Consider the following 17,787-nt stretch of genomic DNA (forward strand, 5'->3'; position numbering starts at 1 on the left):
AATCTTCAAATATTATTCCTTTCCAGGCTGTGACAAAGACATGCTGATCGACATTCTAACTCAACGCTGTAATGCACAAAGGCTGATGATTGCGGACGCATACCAGAACATGTATGGCCGGGTAGGGTCTCTTCATCGTGACCTGTTCTAGGGCAAACTCCTGGGAAATCACAACCCTTTCAGAAAACAGATACTGTTATTCTTTTCAGTCTCACAGATTACAAAAATCTCAGACTCTAATGTATGTCAGAAACAGTTCCTATGCCTCTGACATGTTCTAAGGAATATAAGAAAGACGAATCTATGTGTGAGGCATGTTCACACTTACAGTTACTCCATCAGTCCTTTCTCAAAAATCATTCAGCTTCATAAAATGAAAGTTCTGATAGTCTTACACTGCTAGTTGGTCCAATTAGGCTAAAAATGTTGTACTGGAAACACCCCTGTGTCAAGCTTTAGGGAAGGCATAGAAAGAGCTAATGATCACTAGGTCAAAAAAATAATATCTTTCCTGCACTTCTCCACAGGTCTTCACCTAACTCTCAACCAAAGTGAATTCTGTACTAGCTTTTCTTCTCACAGCATGCTGTTATAGAGACCATTAAAAAGGAATGGCAGTTAAAAATAGTTTAAGGCAATAAAACTATCCATAGTGCTTTAAAGTAATCACATTCTAATTTCAAAGCAAGTACCATTAAAGATTCCTTTCTTTTGTTATGCATTTAAACCACAGATTCAGAACAAAAACTCTTGAGGCCAAAAGGGCCTGAAATAGCAATTACTTTGTCAACTGAGCATTATTGATGAAACACTATCATAAAACTTTCTCTGTAGAGTTAGCTCTTATAAATTCACTCCATCTCTAAACCTCAGTCTTTGAACAGCTATAATACATGAAATAAAGGGTAGTCCCCTGTTGTAGAATAAATTAATGATTGAAGATACTACTACTAGTTATATTAGTTGAATTTAGCCATAGAAGGAAACCAGTTTTTTTTTTTTTTTTCAGGTAAACTGCTACCGTAGCTTATGTTCCCATGATAACAGTGCTAGTTTTCTTTTGGAAGAGAACATAAAAACTATAAAAGTTCTAGCATCAGTAATCTAATATTGTCTAATATGCATATTATTACAAAAGTGGTCATTTTTCAGTATTTTTTAACTCAAAGGTTTGCATACATCTTTGCATTTTATACATCAGGTTAATTTAGGTTGAAGACATTACTTTAGTCTAGAAAATTACACTAAAGTAGATTAAAGCATTAAGAAATGAAGTACTTAAACTCAAGGAATAAAAAATCCATTGAACAATTTATACCCTCAAAGGTCTCAACGTTTGTTAAACTCTACCTCTGCTGAATAATCCATATTGTGTGGAAAAGTTTGACTAATAACACAATCACACCAATGGAAGAAAGTGAGTCATGCTGGCCCCTTTCCTCTAAAATACCTTTGTCATACAGTCTTCAAGCCTTGAAGGTTATCTCTCCTCTCACATTTCTCTCTTTTTCCCTCATTTATACCATCTTGATTCATTTGGTACCCAGACTAACGTGAAACTTGTAACTGGTACCTCCTACCTTCGTGCTTTTCCGTTCTCATCTATCCCCACGCTGAAGCCAGAATGATTTCAAATCTAGATTTCTGCTTTCCTCATTCGGTCCCTGAAAGTTTATCGTATTTTCGCCTCACAAATATCCACAAGTCCATGGAATAAACCAATACCTTCCCAGTGCATACAAAGCTTACCTTGTTTCTGTTCTCCATTTTATTCCCTTTCCCCCTTCTTCCCACAGTTCTGAACTACCTGTACTTCTACGAATTAATTGTACCTGCTCCCTTACCTTTAATCAGGGTGTTCCATCTACTACCATGTCCTGACTCTCCCCTCCGCAAGCTGCATACCTGCTCATCTTCCCAGACACTGTACACTTCCTCACACCACTAACCCTAAACAGAATGGAATGGACTCTGGCTGCTACCACATTCTTTACATAACTTCCCCCTCAATACCTAATGACACATTAGTGAGCTTGTTTATATGGGCTTCCCTTACCAGAATTTAAATCCTCAAAAGGTGGACTGCATTTCATCCAGAAAGTTCAGCACAAGTATCTATCTAACATGTCAAGATTGTTTAATTATGTTTGTTGAATGACACTGTGAAGGTATAGCTTTGGCTGCTCTTATAAACATTTTCTGCTGTCACACTCACCCTCTGCCCTGGGCTAGGTACTTTCTGCTGGGGTCCCAGAATCCCCTGTGCATACTGCTACCATGGCCTTGACACACTAGGTTGTATTGGTTTATTTTTTTCTCTTGATGACTAGACTGTAATCCCCTAGAAGATCAGGGAACAGATTATTTGCTACTATCCCTGCAGAGCTCAGTCCAGGGTCTAACATAGAAGATGAATTTCATTACAGAATAAGGGAATCTAAGAAATTATATCTTGTCTATTTACATTTTTGTTTTAAAAAGTGGAGGGTACATCCACTTATATATACTAAAGTATTATCTACTCTATACTTTTGTTATCTTCTGCTATCTTTCCCTTTCTGTGGTGAGAGTTTATAGATTTCCTATAAGTTAGTCTTTGATATTTTTTATTTTTTATTAATATGGATAATTAAGATTTGAGAGAATTTATTTATGTGTTTATCTTTTTGGTTGCTGAGCAAAGTGCAAGTCTAGGCATGCTTCTTAAATACTTATTTCTCGGTATGTTACATTAATGGAAAGCTGCTAAATTTCATCAACTTTTCCTCACCGGAAGTACACTAATCCCTACATTCAAATGAAAAACCTTTTGGAATGCCTCTGACTGACATATTTATCAACTTAATTAACGAGGTCATTCCTGATCTTCCTCACCAAAGTAAAGTACTTCACTGTAGCCTTGCAGTGAAACCAAGGGAGCAATGAAACACCTCTGGGGCTAGGTGGGGAAACTACATATCTGATAAGTTTAGCAATTAGACAATGATTCCTGAATGGGGTTCAAATTCAACCTTGCAGTAATTTATTCTCTCAGTGTTCATCCAAAACAGGGATAATCAGCTCTGAAATATCCTGGCATCTGGAATTCATTAAAATTGTAGTGTTGGTTATATAATTTAGTGCAGCGGCTAAGTGGCCCTGAGTCACACGAAGTTAGAACTTGAACCAAGGTTATCTGACTCTAAATTATGTCTTTCAAGGTTTCTCAATATCTTAACTGAATAAACACCAGATATAACAAAAGCAGATACCTATCTATACTGTTAACTCTCTCATATTCTTCAAGGCTTTGCTCAATGTCAGCTACTCAGGAGGACCTCGTCTGATTGCCCTGTTTAAAATTGTCACCCACCCCAAAGCCCATGCCAGCATCCCAGATCCTTTCCCCCTGTTCTTTACTTTTTCCTATAACATTCACTGCCTTCTAACATACTACATAATTTATTTATATATATTATTATTATTTATTTTTTGCCACCTCTCCCTAACATAAGCCCCACGAGGAGAATAATCTTTGTTTTGTTCACTAGCATGCCCAAAGCACTCATGACAGTGGCAGGCCCATGGTTGGTGTATCCCCTCAAAATTTAAATGTTGATGCCCTAATCTCCCAAAGTAACTGTGTTTAAAGATAAGGCATTAAAGGAGTGATTAAGGTTAAATGAGGTCAGAAAGGTGGGGCCCTAATTCTATAGGACTGGTGTTCTTAAATGAAAAGAGATATCAGCAGAGTGTATGAACAAAGGAAAGACCATGTGACCATACAACAAGAAGACAGCCATCTGTAAGCCAAAAAAAGATGCCTCACTGGATACCAGCCTCTCCAGTACCTTGATCTGGGACTCCCAGACCTCAGACTGTAAGAAAACAAATTTCTTTGTTTAAACCACCCAGTATGGTCAGCTGTTAGGGCAACCTGAGCAGACTAATGCAGCTGATACTCAATACAGAGATGTGGGGAGAAGTTCAGATGGCAGAAGAGTAGGGGTACCCTCAGCTTGCCTCATCCCTCAAACGCAGCTAGTTAAATATCAAATCATTTTGAATACCTAAGAAATTGATCTCAGGACTGAGAGAGCAAAACTACACAACTAGAGATAGAAAATCAGCCACATCATGGAAGGCAGAACAGAGGAGAGTTGATTTGGGGGAGAAGAGAATCATAGGCGTTGTGAAGGGGAGAGAGCCCTGATCACAGAGACGTGAGAGAGAGAGAGCGCGCACACACAGGGGTTGCACAAGAAAAATTCTTCCCCGAAACCATTGACTGGAAAAAGGAGACTGACTATCTACCACAAGTTTTTATAAACAGTGGAACACAAAGTCTGAAGTCTTGGTGGTCCACCCCATCTCTAGAGTCATGCCCTAGATGGGCTTGGCTATGCCCTGGTGGGAAAGGAATGTGGAGACCTGGGAGTGGGCAGCATGGTCAAAGGATACCCTAGGTCACACAGGGAGAAACAGTTTCCCTGCTTGGAGTGCATTTGGGAGTAGTGACACAGCCTCTCCAGGGACAAAAACACTGATGGTGCCAACATGCTGCCCAGTTCCCTAGCATAGGAACAAAAACACCAACTGGGACAACAAACCCTGGTGCCAGCTTTTTGGCTAGACTTTACCATAAACTTAGAATGGTTGAGGGCTGCCTGGGTGGCTCAGTTGGTTAAGCACCTGTCTTTGGCTTAGGTCGTGATCCCAGGGTCTTGGGATTGAGCCCCACCTCAGGCTCCCTGATTATTGAGTATTCTGTTTCTCTCTCTCCCTCTGCCCCCGCCCCCACTCATGCACTCATGCTTTCTCTTTCTCAAGTAAGTAAATAAAATATTAAAACACACATACACACACACAAAAAAAACTTTGACAGTTGCATGGTTGCACAACTGAGTTCTGGGACAAACTGGCACCAGCTACAGTGGAACAAGATCTTCCCCCCAGGGGATCAGCATGGGTCCCTACCCAACAGATCTCTAAAATTTGGAGTTGTGAAACTCAGCTGTTCGCTGGAGATAAAACACAGAAGTACTGTGCGACTTGGCAGGTAGGTAGACAGCTCCGATGCAGGCAGGGTGAAGGCACGGGTCTGACAGAAGCCAGAAACACAAGAGAGGTACTTGTTTGGTCTTCTGTGAGGGCATTCTGAAGAATAGCAGATGCAAACTCCCTGCTCAGTGGACAAGAGAGCGAGAGACTGGCACCATCATTTCCCAACATTTCCCCCCAACTGACAGACTTCAGTGAGCAAAACAGTGCCACCCAGTGGAGGCTGGAGTCATTTACATCAGCCCCATTCCCCACCCCAGCGTGCTTCAGGTGTATCTCCACAGGGTAAGTCCACCTGAGAATCTGCACAACATGACCCACCCCCAGAAGAGTAGCACAAACTTCTTGCAAGCACCAAGTCTCCTGATAATAGAGAGCTGCAAAAGTTCAACCCTAGGGAAAATAGAATCTTTTTTTGGTGGGGAGCAGGGGGGAATGGGATCTAGGTTTTTTTAACAAGCAGACCAAAACACACCTAGCTTTTATTTTCTTTTTCTTTCTTTCTTTTTACCTCTTAATACAGCTATTACTCATAGGAGCCAGTATAAAACAGACTTTCCTAATAAAAACACACACACACACACACACACACACACACACAAAATAGTGACCCAAACAAAATGACAAGATGGAGGAATTCACCTCAAAAGAAAGAACAGGAAGTCATGGCCAGGGATTTAACCAATGCAGATACAAGTAAGATGTCTGAACCAGAATTTAAAGCAATAATTATAAGAATACTAGCTGGGCTTGAAAAAAGCAAAAAAGACCCTAGAGAAACCCTTATTAAAAAGATAAGAGAACTAAAAACTAGTCAGGCCAAAATAAATGTTATAACTGAGATGCAAAACTGAATGGATACAATGATGAGAATGGACAAAGCAGAGGAATGAATCAGTTATTATAAAATTATGAAAAATAATGAAGCTGAAAAAAAGAGGAAAGGAAGGTATTGGATCACAAATCTAGACTTAGGGAACTCAGTGACTCTTTAAAGCAGAATAACATTTATATCATAGGAGTTCCAGAAAAAGAAGAGAAAGAAAAGGGAACATCAGGTTAGCTTATAGCTGATACAGCTTATAGTTCAGCATGTATCTGAAAATGTCCCTAATCTTGGGAAGGAAACAGACATTGAAATCCAAGCAGCATGGAGAACTCCCATTAAATTCAAAAAAAGCCAGTCATCATTAAGACATATTATAATCAAATTCACAAAATTCACAGATAAGGAAAGAATCCTGGAAGCAGCAAGGGGGAAAACCCATAACCTACAATGGAAGACAGATTACGTTTACAGTAGATCTGTTCACAGAAATTTGGCAGGCCAGAAGAGAGTGACATGATATATTCAATGTGCTGAATGGGAAAAATATGCAGCCAAGAATACTTTATACAGCAAGGCTGTCATTCAGAATAGAGGGAGAGATAGAGAGTTTTCTACATAAACAAAAACTAAAGGAGTTCATGACCACTAAACCAGCCCTGCAAGAAATATTAAAGAAGGCTCTTTGAGTTGTGGGGGGAGGGGAGAGACCAAAAGCAACAAAGACTACAAAGGAAGAGAGAACAGCATCAGAAACACCAAATATACAGTTAACACAATGGCACCACATTCATATCTTTCAATAATCACTCTGAATGTAAATAGACTAAATGTTCCAATAAAAAGACACAGAGTATCAGAATGGATTAAAAAAAAAAAAACCATCTATATGCTGCCTAGAAGAGACACTGTATCATAATTAAGGGGGGTTATCTACCAAGGAGATCTAACAATTATAAATACTTATGCCCCTAATTTGGAAGTACCCAAATATATAAATCAATTAATAACAAACAAAGAAGCTCATTTAAAAACAATATGATAATATTAGGGTACTTTAACACCCCATTTACAACAATGGACGGATCATCTAAGCAGAAAATCAACAAAGAAATATGGCTTTGGATGACACACTGAACCATATGAGATCTATTGAGAACATTCTATCCTAAAGCAACAGAATACACATTTTTTTTTTTGAGTGCACATGGAACATTCCCAAGAATAGATCACATACTGGGTCACAAATCAGTCCTCAACAATCCCTCAAGAAGACTGAGATCATACCATGCACATTTTCAGACCATAATGCTATGAAACTTGAAGTAAATCACAAGAAAAATTTTGGAAGGACCAAAAATACATGGAGGTTAAAGAATATTCTACTGAGGAATAAATGGGTTAACCAGGAAATGAAAAAAGAAATTTAAAAATACATTGACGCAAATGAAAATGAACGCACCACAGTCCAAAACCTCCGGAATACCGCAAAGGCAGTTGTAAGAGGGAAATGTATTGTGTAATACAGGCCTACTTCAAGAAGGAAGAAAAGTCTCAAATACACAACCTGACCTTATTCCTTTAGGAGCTAGTAAAGGAACAGCAAATAAAGCCTAAAGCCAGCAGAAGACAGGAAATAATAAAGATTAGAAAGAAATAAACATATAGAAACAAACAAAAATATTTGAACAGATCAATGACACTAAGAGCTGGTTCTTTGAAAGAATTAATGAAATTGATGAATCCCTAGCCAGATTTATCAAAAGGAAGAGAGAAAGGAGCCAAATAAATAAAATCATGAATGAAAGAGGGGAGGTCACAACCAACACCACAGAAATACAAACAATTACAAGAGAATATTACGAAAAATTATATGCCAACAAACTAGGCAATCTGGAAAAAGTGGACAATTTCCTAGAAACATACAAACTACCAAAACTGAAATAGGAAGACATGGAAAACCTGAACAGACCTATAGTCAGCAAAGAAATTGAATCAGTAATAAAAATCTACCAACAAACAAAAGTCCAAGGCCAGATGTTTTCCCAGGGAGATTCCAACATTTAAAAAAGAGTTAATACCTATTCCTCTCAAATGTTCAAAAAAACTGAAATGGAAGGAAAACTTCCAAACTCAATCCATGAAATCAGCATTACCTTGATTCCAAAACCTGATAAAGAGCCCACTAAAAAAAGGAATTAAAGACCAATATTCCAGATGAACATGGATGCAAAAATTCTCAATAAGACACTAGCAAATAAAATCCAACAGTACACTAAAAGGATTATTCACCACAACCAAGTGGGATTGATTCCTGGGCTATAAGGGTAGTTCAGTATTCACAAGTCAATCAATGTGATATACAACATTAATAAAAGAAAAGTTAAGAACCATATGATCCTTCAATAGATTAAAGAAAAAGCATTTGACAAAATACAGCATCCTTTCTTGATAAAAATCCTCAATAAAGTCAGTATAGATGGAATATATTTCAACATCATAAATGCCATATCAAAAAAACCCAGAGCTGATATCATCTTCAATGAGGAAAAACTGAGAACTTTTCCTCTATGGTCAGGAACAAAAGAGGGATCTCCACTCTCACTATTACTATTTAATGTAATACTGGAAGTCCTAGCCTTAGCAATTAGACAACACAAAGAAATAAAAGGCATCCAAATCATGAGGAAAAAGTCAAACTTTTACTATTTATAGATGACATGACACTCTCTATAGAAAACCCAGAAGACTCCACAAAAAAAATTGCTAGAACTAATACATAAATATGACAAATTCACAGGATATAAAATCAATGTACAGATACCTGTTACATTTCTATACAACAATAATGAAGCAGCAGAAAAAGAAATCAAGGAATCAATCCCATTTACAATTGCACCAAAAACAATATAACTACAAATAAACCTAGCTAAAGAGATAAAAGATCTATATCCTGAAAACTATAAAAATACTTAAGAAAAAAATTGAGGAAGATACAAAGGAATGGGAAAACAATCCATGTTCATGGATGAAAGAATAAACATCATAAAATGTCTGTATTACCCAAAGCAACCTCTACATTTAATGCAAGCCCTATCAAAATGCCAACAGCATTTTTCACAGAGCTAGAACAAAAAAATCCTAAAATTTGTATGGAACCACAAAAGACACCAAATAGTCAAAACAATCCTGAAAAAGAAAACCAAAGCTAGAGGCATCATTCCCAGACCTCAAGTTACAGACTATAAAGCTGTAGTGATCAAGAAAGGTATGGTACTGGCACAAAAAGAGACACATGGATCAATGGATGGATCAATGGAACAGAGTAGAAAATCCAGAAATGGACCCACAACTCTATGGCCAACTAATCTTCGACAAAGCAGGAAAGAATATACAATGGAAAAAATACAGTCTCCTTAACAAATGGTGCTGGGAAAACTGGACAGCAAAATGCAGAAAAATGAAACTGGACCACTTTCCTACACCATACACAAAAATTAATTCAAAATGGATGAGAGATGTAAATGTGAGACAGGATACCATCAAAATACTAGGAGAACACAGGCAGCAAACTCTCTGACATTGGCCATAGTAGCTTCTTACTAGACACATCACTAGAGGCAAGGAAAACAAACACAAAGATGAACTATTGAGACTTAGTGAAGATAAAAAGCCTCTGCACAGTGAAGGAAACAATCAACAAAACTAAAGACAGTCTATAGAATGGGAGAAGATATTTGAAAATAATATCTAATAAAAGGTTAGTATCCAAAATCTATAAAGAACTTATCAAACTCAACACCCCAAATACAAATAATCCAATTAAGAAATGGACAGAAGGGGGCGCCTGGGTGGCTCAGTGGGTTAAGCCGCTGCTTTTGGCTCAGGTCATGATCTCAGGCTCCTGGGATCGAGTCCCGCATCGGTCTCTCTGCTCAGCGGGGAGCCTGCTTCCCTCTCTCTCTGCCTGCCTCTCTGTCTACTTGTGATCTCTCTGTCAAATAAATAAATAAAATCTTTAAAAAAAAAATGGACAGAAGACATGAATAAACACTTTTCCAAAGAATACATCCAGATGGCTAACAGACACATGAAAAGATGCTCAATATCACTCATCATCTGGGAAATATAAATCAAAACCAAGATGAGATCCCACCTCACACGTCAGAATGGCTAAAATTGACAACACAGGAAACAACAAACGTTGGTAAGGATGCAGAGAAAGAGGAGTCCTCTTGTACTTTTGGTGGAAATGCAAACTATTTCTGTCACTCTGGAAAAAAGTTTGGAGGTTTCTCAAAGAGTTAAAAAAATAGAGCTACCCTATCACCCAGCAATTGCACTACTAGGTATTTACCCAAAGGATACAAAAATGCATATTCAAAGGAGTACATGTGTCCTGATGTTCATAGCAGCATTATTGACAATAGCCAAACTGTGGAAAGAGCTCAAGGGTCCATTGGATAAACAGATATTGGATTAATGGATAAAGTAGAAGTGGTATACACAAAGGACTATTACTCAGCCATCAAAAAGACTGAAATCTTGCCATTTGCAATAATATGGATGGAGCTAGAGTGTGTTATGCTAAGCAAAATAAGTCAGTGAGAGAAATAAAAATGCCATATGATTTTACTCATATGAGATAAACAAAAAGGAAGGGGAAAAAAGAGAGAAAGAGGGAAGGAAACCATAAGAGACCCTTAGCCATAGTGAACAAATTGAGGGCTGATGGCGGATGGGTATCAAGGAGAGCACTTGTTGTGATGAGCACTGGGAGTTATATGTAAGTAATGAATTACTAAATTCTACTCCTGAAACCAAGATTACACTGTACGTTAACTAATTAGAATTTAAATAAAATTTGGGGGAAAAAAAAAAACAGACATATGAATGTGTGAAGAGTTCAAGTTCACTCTTCAGACCCATCTTGTTCTCATAATACTTTTTTCCCCCTCTTATATGTCTCATGGTTAAAAATATTGACCTTGAGCTATCAACATACCTAGGAAGTAGCTGGCTCAAAAATTACCTTAGCTACTTACAAGTAGCATCATGATGTCACTAGCACCAGTAATAGGTGTGACATCTTTTCGTCCATCCTCACTTTTACTTTAGAAGTGAGGAGGCGGATATAGTTTTAGTCTCAAAAGTTTAAATTCGTTATACAATTTATCACAGATCAATTAAGCATGAAATAAGTAGTTTAAAATGGTACAATTAACCTTATCTTTCAAATAAATAATGGATTAGATATACTCCTTTTGGTGAATCTTTACTACCAGGAAAATAATTTATAATTTTAAAGAAAATTTTCTATAGAATCAATCAAAATTTTAGAAGTTTAGAAAAACCTCTGTATATGTTTGTTACAGCCTGAGCAATTATTTATCTTTAAAATAATATACAATGTCTGCCAGAGAGGGATGGAGGAACAGGAAACCGGAGGGAGGAAAGACGGGAGGGAAGGAGGAAGAGAGGGAAGTAAGAATGGAAAAAGAAAATTCGATACTCCTAAAGCCAGGCCTAATTAGTCTTCAAAACACTCTCTAAAACCGTTCCGTAAATTTATACTCCCACCTGCAATAAATATATAATGGTTCCCATTTCCCTTAAATCTTCATAAAACTTCTGAAGTTGTGACCAGTTTCATAGATATAAATGGGATCTCATTATGGTTTTAACTTGCATTTTTCCCAGATAAAATATAATGATGATCATCTTTTCATGTTTTTTTTTTAACCTCTAGGTTTCTTCCTTTCTTTTTTTTTTGTTTTGAAAATTGTCTTTTATTGGTAATTAAGGAGGAGTAGACAATGAAACAAATCTTTTTTTTTTTTAAGATTTTTATTTATTTGACAGACAGATCACAAGTAGGCAGAGAGGCAGGCAGAGAGAGAGAGGAGGAGGAGGAGGCAGGCTCCCTGCTGAGCAGAGAGCCTGATGTGAGGCTTGATCCCAGCACCCTGGGATCATGACCTGAGCCAAAGGCAGAGACTTTAACCACTGAGCCACCCAGGTGACCCAATGAAACAAATCTTTTAAAGGAAATGATTTTTGTCCAAAGTATGAAGTATAAGTTGAATCTCAGAAAAATGGCAATGCTAGAATTCTTTCAAGGTTTCTCCCTTTTATAAATTGACTCTACATTGTCTTATTTTCCTTTCAGTAGCTTGCCATTTATTGATTTGTATTTATTTACATAATTTGGATATCAGTTATTTCTTGTGTATATAGACTATAAATATTTTCTCCAAATATATGGATTAATTTCAAATTAGGTTGTTGTACAATCTTCTGTCAAAAACTGTGAAAGGTAATGAGCCTTTGACATACAAGATAGCAAGCTAACCAGCCAAGATAATCACAGATATTGTTAGAAGACAGAAGACTACTGAATCAAAGACAAAATACAGTTTATCATTCACAGTCATAGTGGCTGCCAAAATGTCAGAATTTTTGCACCAGTTCCCTGAGCCTCAATCCCAAAATTCAAGGCAAAAATGACCAAATAACACCTGCACATGCAGTGGGTTCTACTGCAGAAGAGAAACCATGAGATTAGAAACTTCAGCCAGAATGGATGGCTGCCCATCACTCATCTCTGTTTCATGATGCTAATTACTATATAAACATCCTTGGAAAGCTAGTCTAGAACAAAGGCTGTCAGTGCCTCACTCTGTGTAACATTCAGAAGCATGAGATCTACAAAAAATTGTCTTCCAACAACATCACCTCTCGTTTCATTTCACCACATTCCATTTTCACTATTGGCTTTTTTTACCTATGAGCACACCAGTCCCCAGGCCACTCTTATCATTCTGACTAACAAAGGCTGAGACTAAATCCATCAATTTGTCTCATACTGTATTTAATTATCAAAGAATTCCAAGCAGCAGGGAAGGTCAATTGGCAGTATTGATTCCAACCATGCCCCCACAGGGACCTGGACCCAATGAATTCAACTAATCCCACAAATCATCAAGCCTATCTTAAGAAGCTGAGTGGCTTATTCTGAAGTTTTAGTAATGACCTTTCTACTTGGTTTGAAGTTTTCATCTAGATACAGCAAGATGTATTAGTGATGGCAGAGACTTCAAATTGGCCCACAAGGAGGGAGTCTAGAACAAGTCTATCATCCATAACAACCTTGGCTAGTGAGTTGAAGTTGTCTTAAATACCTTCTAGAGCCAAAGTGGCGTGATTAGGTATTCCTACCCCAGGTGCCAAGGTTGTTGTTCTTGTTCCACCATTAGAATACTGTCACTTTTCTAGTAGTTGTAACTTCATCATTTTTCTTGTTTTTTTTTTTTTCCAACTCACACCCAAAACTTTCTTTTGGAAGGCTCAGATGCAAAAGGGACAAACGTATTTTTATAAAACTTCAAAAAAGCCATTAGGTCCACAAGCAGTGTACTCAACTAAATAGTCATTACCCTTATGATCTAGGACCATGAAAGTCCAGAGGTACTCTGGTGGCTTAACCAGAATTGTTTGAAATCCTGAGCCCACTTTTCCTTAGACTTCCACCCATAGAGCAGACCAACAAGTACACCCTGAGGCTGACAATGTTAGGAGAAGGAAAAGAATCATCATGACCAGGAATGGTCAGAATAGAATCCCAAATTTTCAAAATAGGTCTACATAGTTAGAGGAAAACTCCTATTTCTCTCTACACCACGCAACACTTCACTTCTGACATCAAATGTACGGATTATTTTCCTCAAACTAAATCATTCTCATACTAACTACCCAGAGTTACCACAGATCCTACAGGTTAAAGGCTGTCTCCCAAAATTTTCTCTCACTTCAGACATCCTAGATTGTCACCTGTACTTCTGAATGACTGGCTGTAAACTGGAGGCTCCCACATATTCCTCCTTGAGTTCAATAATTTGCTAGTATGGCTCACAGGACTCAGGAAAATACTGTACTTATGATTCTCAGTTTATTATAAAGGATATAACTCAGGAACAAAAAAATGACTGAGATGTGCATAACAAGGCATGTGGGACAGGATGATGGATTTTCATATGTTCTATGGGCATGTCACTCTCCCAGAACATTGATGTGTACACCAACCTGAAAGCACTTCAAACCTCTGTAGTTAGAGTTCTTACAGCGTCTTCATTATATAACCACAATTGATTGAATTACTGGTCATTGGTGAATAAGCCAGTCTCCAGCCCTTCTCTCTTCCCTAAAGATCAGTAGGGCTGAGGATTCCAATCCAATCCTCTAGCAATCAGCCCCTTTCCTCAAGATCACCTTATTAGCATAAACTCAGATGTGACTGAAAAGGGGTTATTATGAACAGCAAAAGATTATCCTCTCACTCCTATGCAAAAAAAGGACAGTTTTAGTAGTTCTGTGCCAGACATGGGGGTTGGAGCTCAAATATATATATATATATATATATATATATATATATATATATATATATATATATATATATATATATTTTATCACAATAATGGTCTCCCACACTTCATTATGATTATCCAGGAGAGAAAACTGCATTCAGTGAACAACTGCCCTACTAAGCTGTGTATATCAGAAGGAGGTAAGGAAGACAGAGCCAGAAATTTTATTGAGTCAATCAATTATCACCAATATCAGAAGCCTACGGATGGTAGAGACTGGTAGAGACTATGGAAGTTCAATCAAATAGCTTAACTGTCATTCTATTGTTGAGTGACTTTTGTAATATGCACTGAACCATTGTGAGACTGCAAATAGTCTGGAAAGTCAAACACATGACACAGATTAGATTCAAGAACCAAGCAGTGCTATAACTTGAAAAAGTGTTAACAATTTCCAGGACTTCTAGAAACCTCAAGAGGGGATCAAGTCTGATGCATTCCATTTGCCAAGGCTATGCAGGAGCCATGCCCTCTGAATGATGATTTCTCTCGCAATGAGTAAGGCAAGTCAGGTTTTGACTCAACTCACAAACCTGGGCAAGAAATGCTAACCTTTGCCTCAGACACATAAAATACTTCACTACATGTTCAGTTTATGATGGTATATATGTTGTGATGTCCAGTGTGATGACGGATCCATTATACTGTAGCAACAGTATAATCTGGGCAAATGCAGGCTTGATCAGTAGCTGAATTCTAGTTGGTCTCACCAGGGACTAAACCCTTAGTATGGACATCTGTGAGAGTGTGACACCAAAGTTCCTATCAGCAGCCACAGTTTGTTTCGAAAGACTACTGTCCTAAAGAAACTCCTTTTTCATATGGAAACTGTACTTTTCCAAGTGTTAAACCCTAGATAGGTCTAAGAGCCCAATAGTGAATAAAAAGATTAGAAAATTTATCAAGGGGAACACTTGCCAGAACTATGAAAACAACCTTGATTTCTGCCCATTGAACAAAAATGGTCCATTTTTGGTTCCACAGCTATTACTGATTTGAACAACCACAGCCCTGTGGACATCATTTGGTTTTAGCATATCTGAACCATCAATAACCCAAGTCAAGGCTTTCAGGGCAACTGACTGAAGTCTCTGTTGATTCATCAGCTTGTTTCAAGAAGCAGAGTGGGGTTAAAGTTTCCAAAAAGGAAAAGCTGCCATTTTTTCATGTAGAATCATGATACTCCTGGGGGCAGGCCAGTTGTTTTCTTCAGGGTGCCATTTCCATTTGATGAGACGTATTGATATCTTCCCACCTTGCTAGTCATTGAGTCCCAGTTGGCCCACCAAATGAGACTATCAGCCATTCAGTTTCTAAGTCCAGAAGTTGTATGAGGAAAGCAGCAAGTTTAAGACGCCAAGAGGCACCTGTGGTATGCTGCCTTTTTTTGCCAGAGGGTCCAATCAACAAACCATGTCACAGAGATGTGTAGCAGATAGTAGTTATTGAGGTTATGAGACCTTCCCCATTTGTGCTATAGGCAGAAGCACTTCCCTATACATGGCTCTTTTCTTATCAAGAGGATCTCCTTTGGTACTTACAAGCATTCCCAGAAGAGAAAAATAAACATAAATTCCAACTGTATTCAATAACAGAAGTTATTATAAGAGTACAGTGGAAGCAGTCCAAAGGGCTTGATCGCAGGTTCCTTTAGCTTCCTTGTTTCCACAGAAAACCTTGCCCACACCTACCATTTGAATTTGGGAAAGACCCAAATTCAACCAACAGGTCTGCACAGAATGGTGATTTGGCAGCTGTATCCAACAAATTCATAAAAAATTGAATCCTTCCATCCCCTGAAGTCTCCCAGCATCCTCAGACATCATGACTGTGTTAGTCCGCAATGGGACAAGAACACCTTGGTCCCACTTCTAATTATTTCTCTTCTGAAAGCAATAGAGCCTGGGGTAGAAGGGAGGGGGGAAAAGGGCACATGAGGAAATAAAGAGGATCTGCATCAGTAAGCAAGATATTTACTTTCTGTGTGTCATATGTACCCACCTCAATCAAATGCACTTCAGTGTTTTGGGCCCACACAAAGTTCTACATTGAGTGGTAAGTTCATCACTGCTGTCACCATGTTTCAACTTTGTACACTCTTGACTCAGTATCCAGAGCCACATTTCATTCTCGCCCAGGCACAGGGTATGGTCCTTTTGACTTAACTGGAGTTGGTTAACATTTAAAGAATGTTTTAATGAGTCCATCTTAGAAATGGATTCTCTAGCAATACTGCTGTGTCTTTGTCTTTGGTGTTAACGTAAAAGCTAGGGGGACTTTTCCAGGCAATATACTATTATTGTTTAATATTTTTATTCTACCTTTTTTTATACTCCCCCAAATTAAACATTATTATGTCTTTGATAAGTTATTAATTAAGTTTTATTCATAATTTTCTATTTCCTTGTTCAGTTTTCTTCTAGTATCCAATGCCATGTTTCTGATCTCAATGTCATTTTTCCTAAGGCATTTCTTAGCATTTTTTTTTCCCAGAAACAACAAATGATTATTAAATTACTTCAGTCTTCTGCTTAAGAATACCTTTATCTTTTTTCTTCTTTGCTGGATATTAGTTTAGATGGCTATAACATTCTTGGCTGAATTCTAGTTACTATTTCTTAGGTCTTTGCAGATATAATTTTAATTTTTTTCCTGGCCTTCCTTGGTAAATTTTGAGAAATCCCTTCTTTCCTTAATAGTTCTCCTTTGTAGATTACCTTTTATTCTCTGTTTGCTTTTAAGATTTTTTTTTTTAATCTTTGGTATTCTGTAGTTTCACATTATTAGTCAACAGGTTCATGTACTTTATAAAACTGAGAATTCACATATTATATGATACTTGAAATACTATCTTCCTGATATTGTCCACATTCTCTCCTGCTATAAATCCTATTCAACAAAAGTTTATTCTTGCCATTCAGTCTTTGCGGTCTCTTACCTTATATCCATATCTATTTCTTATCTGTTTCTGTGGGATTTTTTACAGTTTTTTCAGGTAGTTTTACGAATTCCAACTCAGTTATTTATTAGCTACTCTTTGAAGTACACCTTGTATTTTTCAATTCTAGAAGTTTTTCATTTCTAGAAGTTTTATTTGCTTTCTTTTTAAGTGTCATTTTTTTTCATAGTGTTCTTTCTATTTTTATCAATTGTCTCAAATTGAGGTTTTAATTCAGCTGTTTGTAAAGTCCACTGCCTATCCTTCAGAAAATTGATTCTACGCACATACTATATTTTTATTGTGAGAACTTTTAAAGTGATTGTTCATTTTTTTCAGTGTGAATTTTTTCTTCCTGGAAAGTAAGAGAATCTCTCTAGAATTGTTTGGCATTTTCTTCTTCCTGGTGTCCCAGGAGAATCGTCAGCCTTGGATCAACTTTCATGATGATTTCTCTTCATGGAGGTCTCAGTTCACATGGGTACAGTAGAATGAATTTAAAAGTCATGCCCAAGGGAGACACAGCTCTATTACTTTGAATTCACAGGGAAAATATCCTT

The 17,787-nt window shown here is 37.6% G+C and overlaps 1 protein-coding gene across 1 annotated transcript in view; it reads left to right on the forward strand.

Annotated features, from left to right (window-relative positions):
- ANXA10 (annexin A10) overlaps nt 1-17,787 on the forward strand; it is a 116,167-nt gene that overhangs the window by 47,398 nt on the left and 50,982 nt on the right. Inside the window, exon 3 of the mRNA XM_004779556.3 lies at nt 27-121. Coding sequence (XP_004779613.2) covers nt 27-121 — 95 coding nt within the window. The remainder of the gene's footprint in view (nt 1-26; nt 122-17,787) is intronic.

This window comes from Mustela putorius, unplaced genomic scaffold (genome assembly GCF_011764305.1).
Source record: "Mustela putorius furo isolate JIRA1106 unplaced genomic scaffold, ASM1176430v1.1 tig00000242_pilon_pilon_pilon, whole genome shotgun sequence".
Taxonomy (NCBI): Eukaryota; Metazoa; Chordata; class Mammalia; order Carnivora; family Mustelidae; genus Mustela; species Mustela putorius.